The sequence below is a fragment of the Nelumbo lutea genome, chromosome 6, assembly GCF_056320005.1.
Source record: "Nelumbo lutea isolate HS-2025 chromosome 6, American lotus-T2T, whole genome shotgun sequence".
Taxonomy (NCBI): Eukaryota; Viridiplantae; Streptophyta; class Magnoliopsida; order Proteales; family Nelumbonaceae; genus Nelumbo; species Nelumbo lutea.
Genome location: NC_142689.1, coordinates 61,289,644 through 61,302,848, shown reverse-complemented (window position 1 = coordinate 61,302,848; position 13,205 = coordinate 61,289,644). Strand labels below are relative to the sequence as shown.

Genomic DNA, 13,205 nt, shown 5'->3' with positions numbered 1-13,205 from the left:
TTCTGGAATGATTTTGTTGGATTTTTGTGGGATTTTAGCTTTGTAACCATAAGTTCAGACCATGATATATTGATTGAAAATGCAGATTATGTTACTGATCATTCATGGTATGGATCGACCCTCCCCATCTTGTTGTAAAGGTACTGGTGGAAGATCATCTATGACTTATGTTCTTTACCACTTTTTTTCTTTTAGTTGAAATTTAGTGATTTAAACCCTTTTAATTTGGTTGGAAGAGTCCTATAAAGATGGTTTGCTCTGTTTGATCACTGTTAATGCATTAATTTGGACTTGTTCAGACATTAGACTACAAGGGTAAGTGTCAAGAAGAATAAACATTCATTTACCTATCAGGAAAGAAACTTTCATTTTGGTCCATTTGCAATTTTATTGTCTAAGTTGAAATATTTATTCAATTTGGAAAGCGACATTGTTGCAATTGTATTTGGAGCTACTCTGCTTCTTGGGCGTTATGTTGTTCAACAGCTTGGTAAGATTGGATTTAACATACTTATTAATTAGTTTGGTCTGGAATCATCTACAATGGTCCTCATCACTAATAATCATGCTTTTGTTAATTATTAAAACTTATTAGTTAAAAGTAACTAGTACAAATCTTTGTTCTTTGTAACTTTTTTCTATGTACAACATTTTTCCCTTGCAACTTCAATTTGTATTGTAGGGTATAGGTGTACTTGGATTAGAATTGAGTTGGAATATCACTTGGTTCATCATAAAAAAGGGTTATGTTTGTTTCTTTAGGTTAAAACAAAAAAATGCAGTAAGGGAAAAGGTAAAAGAAAAAGCTTATCTTGAGCTTTGTCTTGTTCAAAGACAAAGAAACCGTCAAATCATTAGAATGAACGAACAAGAAAAAATAAGTTGCAAAATGAGAAAATTTTGTGATGGCTAATAAAAAAATAAATTCTAAAATCAATGAGTACTTAGTTGTTGGTGCAAAACTAGTAGGTTATATGGTCCAACCTGTTAGTACAATACATGGAATTCATTTCCAAGAATTAGCACTACCTGGTTAAATGCTCAAGTATAAACAACTTCAAAACATGTCCATAGATAGAATAAAATAAAAACAATTGATTGGGATGACTAGTGAGAATGATTAGCCTAGATCATGGTTTCTACAACTTGTTTTTTTTTTTTTTTTTTGTAGAATCAACTTGTTTCTTTGTGAACTTTATTTGCTACCAACAACATTAAGATGTTGGAAATTTGTGCTTGCAGTTATTTTCTTGAACTTATTTTCTTTTCTTAACTCTTATAGGAACATATTACAAGAACATACAACACAAGACTAGTAAAAAATCTCCTCAATATGCTTTTCATTTTCGTGCCATTTGCATTCGATCTCATACCTAATTTTTGATTGGTGCATCCTATACAATTTTCGAGACATGTCTGAATTAGCATATGCATCAAGTGGAGAGACAAATTTACTGCTTGGAATATGGTTGGATGAAAAAAGTAAAGTTTTGAAGTAGTTCGAACAGCAAGTATCACTATAAGAGAATAGTATTATGGAATGGCTTGAGAAGCAAGTTTCCCTCTTGGAGGATAGATTGAAATTAATAACATGTCAAATGCATTATACGTATTCTAGTATTGTTATTTTATTGACAATAGGGTTAAAACAAAAGATTTCAGCATAAGCATTATTAGGTATGTAAAGATATGGCTAAGTTATATTTGGAACATCAAATTATTTGAAGTTTCTTTTTCTTCTTGTTGTTCATATGAAATTTATGGCCGGGATTGGATTACCAAAAGAAATTATGGAATTGTATTACTAGATGTAATGGAAATTAGTAATTTGTCAATACCAAATGGGCAACTTGAACCCTAATTGTAACTCTTTTGACTTCACCACTTTTGACTCCTAAGTTGCATACCCTATGTCAATTTATTAGGCTATGTTTGATTTGCTAGAAAATAAAAGGCCGATAAAGTTAAAGTAGAGTTTTTAACAAATTTTGTGAAATTTCTTTAGAAATTTCCCTCAACTTTCGGTTCTTTCAAATTAAGCACAAGTCTAGGGGTGATCATTTCAGCTCAGCCCGGCTCGACCCACACAAGCCTGGCTCGGAATTTTGTGTTCAGGCCTGCAAATTTCAGCTCGGCCCAGGCCCACATCAGGCTTGCAAATTTTAGGGCCGGGCTTGGCTTAATGCTTCAAACTCATCCTGGGCCCATGTAGACCTGGGCTAGGGTTTAGGTTACAGGCCCGGAACCCTCAATCGGGCCGGGTCCAGGCCTAATCTATAGCCCTTATCATAAGTGCAAAGCCCGGCCCGGCCCATGATCACCCCTAAACACAACCTCAATGATAACTACTCAGAATGTAGCTATCTTATTTTATATGGATATGTAAATATTTCTGTTTTCTAGTTATCAAAAGAACCTTTCTATAAAGAAAGAAAACCAATGATTTTGCTTTATGTTTTCAAATGATCAATCAAATATGAATATTGATAAATCATTGTCTCTTCGCAACTATAGCTAGATTTCCATTTAATCTCTTTCTCTCTCTAGGTTCATCACAAACCAAACCAATAGTTGTTTCCTCACGTGGCAAGCAACAACTCAAGAGAATGGATAATTCAGAATTTGTGTAATTTATCACACTATCGCGGGAATGATGAAATCTCTTATTACCCATCAAATAATGTGTAGTTTTTGTTAATACTTTCTTTTATGAGAGTTAAGAACTAAGGGTTCATTCGGATCATGGTCATAATCGAAATTGGTCTATTCCCCCACCTGTTTGGTTATGATAGGAATTGGAATTGGAATAAGCTAGAAGGGGATTCTTATTCCCTAGAGAGGGGGGAATGGGGGAATGCCATTCCATCAAGAACTGGAGTCAAATTCCAATTATGCCCAACCATAACAAACCTCTCAAATTAAGTGTTACCTTTTGGTGCAAAAACGAAGAAAAAATCCATAAATTTTGCATATATAGTAGCAAGAAAATGCTTCCCCAAACACACTAGGCTCATTGAAAGGTTATAAATTTCAAATTTCAAGCTTGAATTAGTATCAAATGAAAGGCCAATACTCAATACCCAAAGGGTGAATTAATTTTCTAGGAATATGCATAAACTATTCTGACGAATTGATAGAGTTAATACAGGTATTTCTGACTTATAAATTTACAATAACTAGTGTAGTTCTCTTGCCCTTTTGCACACTAAAAAGCAACGCCCATAGTAGAAATTAAGAACCCACTTTATAATTGCAAACACAACGATGAGGAAAAAGATAGGAAAAGCTGTGGTATGAGAGCTCCATTGTAGTTGTTGAAGGTTGGAATCGGAGAGAGAAACATAAACGGTAGAAGGTTGGAGGGAGTCCAATGAATTGCATCTCTCAACACGTTTAGGTTTTTCTTTTTTATTGTTTTTTTTTATTTTTAATTATTTTAACAAAAATAATAAAATAATAGATAATTTTTGTCTAACAAAACAAAAACATTTAGGTGACAGACACATTATCTGAGACAAGTAAGTATCAGTTAATGTACTTAACTACCGTGCCTACTACATCCGGACCCATGTAAGTATCATATGTTAATATGGTAATAGCTAGTATTGAGATTGGAGAACACTTTACATATTGACAAATAACTACCCTTTGTAGACACTTGCTTTATTGGCTTATATGGATAATATACCCCAAAATAGAGAGAGAGAGAGAGAAACAATGAGTTGACCTTCCTACAATTGGTCCTGATCTGGCCACTAGTGCCAATAACTACCCTTTGTAGACATTTGCTTTATTGGCTTATATAGATAATATACCCCAAAATAGAGAGAGAGAGAGAAACAATTAGTTGACCTTCCTACAATTGGTCCTGATCTGGCCACTAGTGCCAGTAAGTGGGTTAAGGTTACCCATCTTGATCATGGCGTTCCCAAAATCGGAAAAGAAAGTCGCAGAGTTGGTGCTGTAGGCTCTAACTTGGGCATCAGTGGAGCCACCATTGAAGAGTTGTTGGTCAGAATGCAACAGACCCTTGTTGTTCAACAAGTTGGTGAAGTAAGCGTTATCGAATACTGTAGAAGTGGTGGTGTCAAGATTAGCGAGGGTGTTGTCACCTCCGGCGCTGGGGCAGTTGGACTTGATGGATTTTGCAAATGAGGAGTCGACGTTGGTCTCGTTGTAGATGCGGGATCGAAAGAGAGAGCACCTTGCCTGACCTATTGAGTGACCTCCTTTGAGAAGGAAACCCAGAAAGCAAACAACAATAAATTAGCTGATGAGTAAATTTGATGATCGATCGACCATTTTTTCAAACAGTTTTAACAAGTTGTACGGCAAGCAAATTTAATTAAGTCACTGGGTTACCTGATAAAACCACCAACTCTTTAGCAGTGAAGCCCTTATTTGCAAAGGCAGATATGAGGTCACTCAGATCCAAGAATGGAGATGGGAGGTTGTTATTAGCATCATCTAAGCTCGCTGTAGTTGAGTCTCTTCTGCCTAACAGCACTGTCCATGAAGGGCCACCCAACTGCAAAGAAAAAACAAAAATGAATGAAAAGTCCAAGTTAAACCACCCAAGTGCATGCAGCTCTTCTGCAGAACTGGGCTGTTCTAGCTTAATTAATAAACTCTTGGTGAGACTGGGACTGGGAGGGGTTAAGCTTTGCTTACAGCAACGACGGAGTCTCGAGAAGCAACTGCTAGAATGTCTGCACATGAAACAACTCCAGGACACGCGCTTTCGAGTTGAGATTTAATAGTATCGATCACATCAAATCCTCTGGCTGAATTTGCATTAGGAGCAGCTGTCTTCTCACCGGTGAAGCTTGAAGTGTCATCCAGCAAAATAGAAGCATCACAGCCCTGCTTAAGACATGTAAATACAATGTTGTTTGTCAATTTTCCCTCTTATTTCCTACTCGTCTTCACGCACAAACAAACACACCAATATATCATGCTTAAATGTATATATATTAAAATGATGGCAACGGTGCTCGACCCACGGACAAAAGAGAGACAGAGAAAGAAACAAAGAACACAGCTCTCTGCAACAATCTCGATCTCTCATGCGTTAGCTAGCTAGGCTGTTACATAGCCAGCTCCAAATGAATTGGTTGAAGATCTCTTTGTGCCCCAATGGCCAAAGGTTGTGTTTTATATATATAGCAGTGAATTAAGAAAAGGGTGCATGGATGCCGTCATGTCATGCACACACAGCCAAGACCCAAGAAGACATGAAATAGGAAAGAAAAGCCAGAGAGCGAAGAGGACTTGCATTAACAAAGCAGTCATGGAATTGAAGACGGAGCAAGGAAGCCCCCATACGTCGCTCTTTAGCAACAGCAGAAGTTACTGCAGACTTAATGATGGAGAGGGCACTAGGGCACGACGTCGCGTAGAAATTCGAGGATAGCTGTGCAGAAGCCATCCCCATTAGGATCATCAGTAAGGTGAAGGAAAAGCTAGTAAACAAGTAGGAGGAAGCCATGATCAGCTTTGATCGATGAACAGAGAGAGAATGACACATGCAGCTTAATTATTGTGGTGCTCTAGCATGTAATTTGGACTCTTAATTTATAATTGCTGGTACGTAGTGGCAGGTCAAAGTCTTCTTCTATTAAAATAATCTGAGCTTTTGTTTTTAGTGGAGTGGACGATGACTTTTCTTTTTGTTGGTAGTCAACGACGGTGCGGGTTGCGGCTGGCTCTCTGCTGTCTACTTCGCAAACTCTTGATTTCAGGAACGAGATTCTGTTTTCATTGTCTATTTCACGCGGGACGCGGAACGGCATTATTCTCTCTCTCTCATTCCTTCCTTCCTTCTCCTTCCTGGTGGCTACCATCAGGGTCACTGGACGCGGAGTAGCCGGAAACTCTTTTTCTCCCTCATGCACACACAAAACTCGGGAGAGAACGATGGGGAATGAGGACATATTGAGAGAGTGATGGACTGATAATTACAACGCTTAAGGCTTTGATCTTAAAAAAAAAAAAAAGCTGAAAGGAAGAAAAGCCTGTGCTATATATAAAGAAAGAGAAACTAATGACTGAAATGTTTTGGCAATAAAAGATTTTTTGGATTTTTTTTCCATGTTCAATGTTAAAGAAAGTAAGTGCGTGGCATGCTGGAATGACACAGTAGTGTTGAAGAATGAAGACTTATTATTAGTAGCAGTCATAATCACCTCTAAAAAAGTGTGAAAATTTAAAATATTTTTATATGTTATAAAAGATTTTCATTGCAAGAAAAAGAACTATAATATGTACATCAATGATCTATTAAATTCATTTATCTAAGAATTGTTTATGAGAAAATTTATTTTTTCTTAACTTTTATATATGAAGAACAAAAAATACAAAAATAATGTATTTTATATATTTTAAATGATTTTCATGGTAAGAGATAACTATAAGATGGATTTATTAGTGATTTATAAACTTGATCAAACAACAATTTGATGCGTCTTGTAATGATTTTTTGGTAGATTGAAGGCTCAAACATTGTTTAATTTGATGTAAGTTATTCTAGGCTCCCGATTTTGTTGATTAATGTAATGTATTTCTTTATATAAACTATTGAAATGTGAATTTCTTATGCATTTATATCTCATTCATATATTGCTATTTCGACCTTGATTTAGTGTTATTGATGTATTTGTGAGATTTGTAAGATTTTCGATCTTAAATTTGTTTGTAATTATGATTGCACTCCTATAAAAGTTGTATTTTTTTTTGTCTCGTTTCATTACCTTTGCAATTTTTTCAGCTCAAATACTAATGCAAAATTTTCAATTCCATCCTCCCACCTCAATTCACTCTAATATTTGGCAGAACCGAATCCAATCCAATCCAACTAATGAAAATCAAAATCCGAATCTCATCCAAAATCTCATTGGATTTAGGGATCTCAACTCGGGTTCATATCTAATTCAACTCCATTTCATTTTTCCTTAAACAAAAAATAAATAAATTAAGTACTTTTAACTTATATAATAAATAATTAATATAGATATAATATATTAAATTTTACTATATACAATTAATATGATATAATATATAAAATAATGGAATTCGGATTTTAATTGGATAGGATGGGGTTAAATTTGCATTGGAACTAATTATATATGCAAATTGATAATCTGAATATGAGACTATAAATCAGATTGGATGTTGCATTGGGTCAAGTCCATTAATAACCCTATTGCCTTTTGCCTCACTTTGAGATAAATATGTCTTCTCCTACCTCCTCTCTCTTTCATTTAAGGTAGCTATCACATCATCTTAGTTTCTATTTTAATTTTCACAAATAAACAAGATAGTCAAATCCAAAACAAAAATAAAAGTAAACTAGAATTTACAATCAACCTATTTGCACTTGCACACATTTACATCAATGCAAATGAAGTTTATATTGCAAACAAACTGAACCTAAATTTTGTAGCAGCCTTTTGCTATAAATTTGACTTTGTCTTGTTTGTTTTTAAAAGTAAAATTAAGTGATTTCCACTTTAAATGAAAGATAGTGGAGGTAAGAGGAGGGTTATCTATCTGTGGTTAAGGTAGGATGCAAGATGATGTGGTCCAAGGTTCAAAATGTTGATACCCTGAAATGCCAAAAGGGGTGTATCGATACCATGAACCTTGCACTTCCTTCCTTTAAGGTTTTTTTTACAAAATTTCGCAGGGGGGTCATTTTTATGTTCCTTTAATCTTTCAAAAAAGAATTTCTAAAAGCATCTTGAAATAAGCATATCGTTCAGCAAAAGATACAATACGATATTCCTGATATGGGGCATATCATTTAAAAAAGAATTTCTATAAACAACTTGAAATAGGTGTATCATTCAGCAAAAGATACAATGCGATATGCCCAACACTGGGTATATCATATTGAAATTTTGAACCTTTCTAAAGTCACCCACTTTATTATGAGAAGGAATTGAGATAGGAGGAAGATAGTGCAAATTTTTCATCATTTTTGGAATGCAAAGTTTGTACTCCCAATGAGTGCAAAAGAGACAAAAAGTACAAATATTGTATCATGTAAGAATGCAAATTATAATTACAAAAAACAAAAGCAAAACTTAACTATGTAAAATTTTACATTCAGTGAGGATTTGCAGTGAAATCAAACACACCTAGAGCACACTCAACCACTAGTTTGTATTTCAGACTCTGTTTCTTTGCACTGCAGAGACAACTTTTGAACCCCACTCCAGATTTGTGAGCATTTGTTTGTAATTGTGATTCACAATCATGCAAAATTTGTGCTTCTAATTAAATTTGCACTCATTGGCGCAAATTATCATATCAGAAAACTGATGGAAATTTTCCATCACCACCACCATATAAATGAGAAGCTTGCAACAGGCTATGTAACCCTATCAAAAGTGAACACGTCAATGATCTGTACATGGTATGAGTTGTATATGGAACTATGGATAACTGTTGTGTTTACTCTTAATTTGGTTATGCATTGCACATGCTTTGTTTGTATTTGTCCGGAGCAATTCTGTCTGCATTAGGTGTATTTCATGTAGAGTTGGGAGCAAATCATTTTACTTTCCATTTTACATTTTACAAGTTAGTAAAACAAAATAAAGTCAAATCTAAAACAAAAATATATCAGAATCAACACTAAGCCCATTTGCACTCCTACATGTACAAATTTCATTTGCACTGAAAACAAACAAAGCCTCGATGACCAAAACGTGGTACAATTGAGATATTGAATATACAACCAATATGCCCCCTAAAGGATCATGAACTCAGTCCGGGGGCATAGTAGGGAATGATGAAGAGTTACTCATATATTATCAGAGAAAAAAAAAAAGAGGGTGTTACTCAACGTGAATTGCTGTTTTTTACTTTTTTTTGGCTTTTTTTTGTTTTGTGTTTTCGTTGCAAAGCTTTAAAACCAAATTAAAATAAGCTGATATGAAAATAAATTGCTTCTTAAAACAAAAATGAGAAAAAAAAACGTGTTATTGCTTGTAAATGTGTTTTTGTTTGTAAAACTGAAATCAGAAATGTGGTAAAACATGTTTTTATTTAAATATATCTATATATCTATACTATTATAAAAAGTACGAATAAGGGTGTGAAACTTTTCTTGACTAAAATGCTCACATTTGTTATTTAGTTCATCTCTAATTATGAAAGTTGAAAATGTATTTTCAATTAATGCCTTCCACCTTATTTAATAGATTCTCATTAATTAACTCTTATATTTAAGGTATTAACTCTAATTCTCTCTTATTAAATCACATATTTAAGTAATATTTTTACTAATAAATGATATTAATTATATCTATTTCCAATACTTTTAACAATATAAACCCATATATTTTAAAACTTACTCAATAACAAAACCATTGTTTATCCAAGTAATGACTAAGCAATTCAACCATCCGAATCAAATTGGCCAACCCATGAAATCATAATTATAAAATAAAATTTTTAAATGGAAATAAACATAGAAAATTACAACTAGAAAAATAGACACATTGGTGACATTTTTATTAATCCAATTTAAAGAAACAAGTGTAATAAAAAAGAATTATCTTTATTAATGATGAAAATGAAATACATAATCTAAAACTAACAAAAAATGAAATTATTTTCTTGTTTAGTAGAGATCAATGTTTCAACTTTTGGGTCAAATCTCTCAACCTTTAATGTCATAATTAAATAATAAAAATTAATAAAATATAAAAATAAAATATACATAAATTTTATAAAATAACATTTGGGCACATGTATTATATCATATATTTATCATGTTAAATAAAAATAAATGTACATCTTACCTTTGCGCGAGTGAGCAAGGAGATTTGGACCCTACAAGTTAAAAAACACAAGAAATACGTTAGATTTACAAGATAGAAGTGTAGATCTATAGAAAAAATCAAGGTTACATGCTGGAAAGAATGGATTCTGACCAGAGAGCAGCCATCTCTTCTCGCCGACAAGAGGAGCTCGACGACTACAAAAATAGTATAAAAAATACTCACGGATCGTCGATGGTCATGTTCATGGCTTGTCTGAAGATCAACGACAATGGCGCTAGCGAGAAGACCGTTGTTGACACAGGTTCGTGGTGAGGGTTCTCTAGAAAGAGAGCAGGAGGAAGAGCCCAATCTTTTTTTCTCAGAAGTTTCCTTTCGAACCGGGGTCATTCCAAATCAACGTGACCTCGTTTCATCCATTTTGGGAACCCGCATCCCACATGTTTCCATTCCCATCCCTTTGAACAAACGCTGGAAAGCTAGAACCTTATGGGAATATTCCCATTTTCCTTTTCCTACCACAACAACCAGACATACCATAAGGACAAGGCTAGGAAATTCGAGGATTCCCTATCCTTAACGGGGAGTGGGTGCCTTGCCCTGAACCTGCCTGACACTAGGGACAAGGCAAGGATGAGGTAGAGTGTCTTGACTATGGGGCGGGGACAGGGATGGGATGTCCCACCCCATTGTCATTCCTATGTAATTGTTAATTATTAGTAAAATTAATAAAAATGTTAGCTTTTGTAACTATTTTTATTTATTTAAAGTCAATCAAAATTTCATTTAAAAATAATAAAAATAATAATAGTTATTAAAATTACTATAAATAATTAATAAAATTAAATTTATTAAAAATATTTGTTCATATTAAATTAACAATAATTAATTTTTGTAAATCAACATAAAATGTAAATACAATTATTAAAACTTTAAATATTAACAATAACTTTGAATACTTTTAGTTAATTAACAACAAATTTTGATTGTTAATTTATCAATTAATTAATAGTAAATAAATATTATTCAATCTTTCAGATTTTTACATGCATGGCACAGGTTTCAACTAGTTATACAATATATCTCATCATTTTTCATGAATCATACAATATGTGTAGACTCGGACCTTTGCTTTTTAAAACAAAACTAACTTATTTTTTATTTTCAAAATAAAAATATAGTTCAAGAGCATATTTACATTTTTTTACTGATGTGACAATTTAAAAACAAATAAACTAAAAAAACAATAAAAAAATATTCAAAACACCCTCTTAGGGGCTGTTTGGTTTCATTATTATTTACAATTCAATGGTATTTTTATGACAGCTGGATGTCATTAGGTGTAACATAAGCCAAACAGTAAATATTGTTGTGGCTAATACCTAAGCCAAACAGTAAAAGGATTTAGAAGAAATGTCTCCAGCGACGATAGCTCTGAGAAAACATTTTATTGATAAACAACTTATTAATTTGTTGAACGTAGGCGCAGCTGTTGCGTGCAAATTTCGACCAGCCAGCTATTGCCTCCCTGTCCAACAACAAAGATAAATAAGTCCATCCTGGACCTACGCAACTAGTACAAATATGTACCAAATTTTGGTGACTCTCCGATATTCCGATAACCTATGTTTTGTCAACTATCTGGACCTTGTTAATTTCATATTTCGTTGAAAACAGAGCTCATTCATCCCCCCATAAAATGTATTTTAAGGCAAGAGCAAGTCATCAAGATCCAGACGGTGTTTTATGTAGGTATTAGGACTGTCAATGATATCTAAAATTTTGAGGGACATCTAATCTGATTATCTTGAAATTGGATAACATATTTATATAATCGGATTGGATTTAAATGTTACAATCTACATTTTATTAATAATCACATCAGATTCAAATTTGATTCCACCCGGTTCAATTGAAATATGAATCTCATTATGCTATAATATTTATTGATTTTAAATTTTTAAAATATGAATTTTATATAATTATATTTAAAATTATAAAAATATGTTATATAAATTCAGCATATTATATTTACATTAACTTATTATATATAAAAGTTGAAAATTAATTAATTTTTAGCTTTCCGGTATTTAAAAAATTAAAGCAGAGCTGGATTAAATCTAAATCCAACAGATTTCAGATCAGATTTAAATGCAATTTTCAGTAATCAAATCAGATTCGGAATTTTGTTGGATCAGGTCAAATTACAGCCCGTCACTAGCTATTTGCTTAAGGAAGATGTCTCCCAATCCTTTGTTTTATTTTTTGGCGGGTCAGGTCTGGACCAGTGACCTTAACCTAGTCAATAGTGGCAATCGTTGAGGTAGGCATACGCTGGAGCTTGGATCAAAACCGTGTTGAATTCTTTGTTCGACAAAAAAGCCAAACAGGGTACAATATAATCTTTCAATACAAGACAAAGAACAATTTGGGCCTGGCCACGAAAACATTTGGATTTAGTAGCTTTACTTGAAGCCCATTTACTAGTGTTCACCCAACCCACTTCCATCAAATATGGAGGCCTGCATGGGATGAGAGCAGTAGGCCAACTTGACCCAAAAGCTTATACTGATCTCCATTGTTAATCAAACTTGACCCCTCAGTTTATCATCTCCAACTCTTTTAAGTAGGTCCTGTTTGGTTCGTGGGAATAGGGGTTTGGAATTGGAATCGGAATGGGTTATTCCAATTTTAATTGTTTGATTGGATGGAATTGAAATTCCATTCTTGTTCATGCTGGAATGGTTTTCCTTTATTTGAGGGAATGATCATTCTTGTCCTTCTCTTGGGAATGAAATCCCATTCCTACTGATTTCAATTTCCATTCCCACTCTCTTCTGAACCAAACAGGTTATGAGAATGGATCATTCTAATTCCGATTCCGACTGTAAACCAAATGGGCTCTTACTTTATGGGGGCACTACTAGTACCCACTAAGAGCTGAAATAGAGAGCTTCTTTTACAGAGTGCTGGCAAGTAGCAGTGGCATACCATGCATATTTTATGCATCCTACCATTTTCTTTCTGCACTATTAATGGTAATGGACACCCAATTGATCATTATCACAAAAAAAAATAAAAGGAAAAGAGGATGTTATGGAATCTTTAACATTGATAGATAAATATCAGTATGGAATCGGAATCGAATTGATCTATTCTGATTTCAACGATTTGGTTGGACGGAATCAAAATCTTATTGGAATGGCATTATCTCATTTGAGGGAATGGCCCTTCCCTCCTACTCTCTTGGGAATGAGAATTTATTCCAGTCAATTCCAACTGTGATTTTAATTTCCATCTGAACCAAACAAGCAGCATTTCAATTCCGATTTCAACTACGAGCTAAACAAACCCTTAATTCTTCTTTCAAACGGCCCAATAAGCTTTAGCTTGTGATAATTAGTATATGTTAATGAT

General features: G+C 33.7%; 1 protein-coding gene across 1 annotated transcript; it reads right to left on the bottom strand.

Moving 5' to 3' along the window:
* Nucleotides 1-3,580: 3,580 nt before the first annotated feature.
* LOC148849161 (cationic peroxidase 1-like) lies at nucleotides 3,581-5,527 on the bottom strand. The gene is made up of 4 exons (XM_088951176.1): nucleotides 5,276-5,527; nucleotides 4,672-4,863; nucleotides 4,363-4,528; nucleotides 3,581-4,229 (listed from the first exon to the last, which is right to left on the bottom strand). The coding sequence occupies exons 1-4, from the start codon at nucleotides 5,525-5,527 to the stop codon at nucleotides 3,844-3,846; spliced, it is 996 nt and encodes a 331-aa protein (XP_088807302.1). The 3' UTR covers nucleotides 3,581-3,843.
* Nucleotides 5,528-13,205: the final 7,678 nt, after the last annotated feature.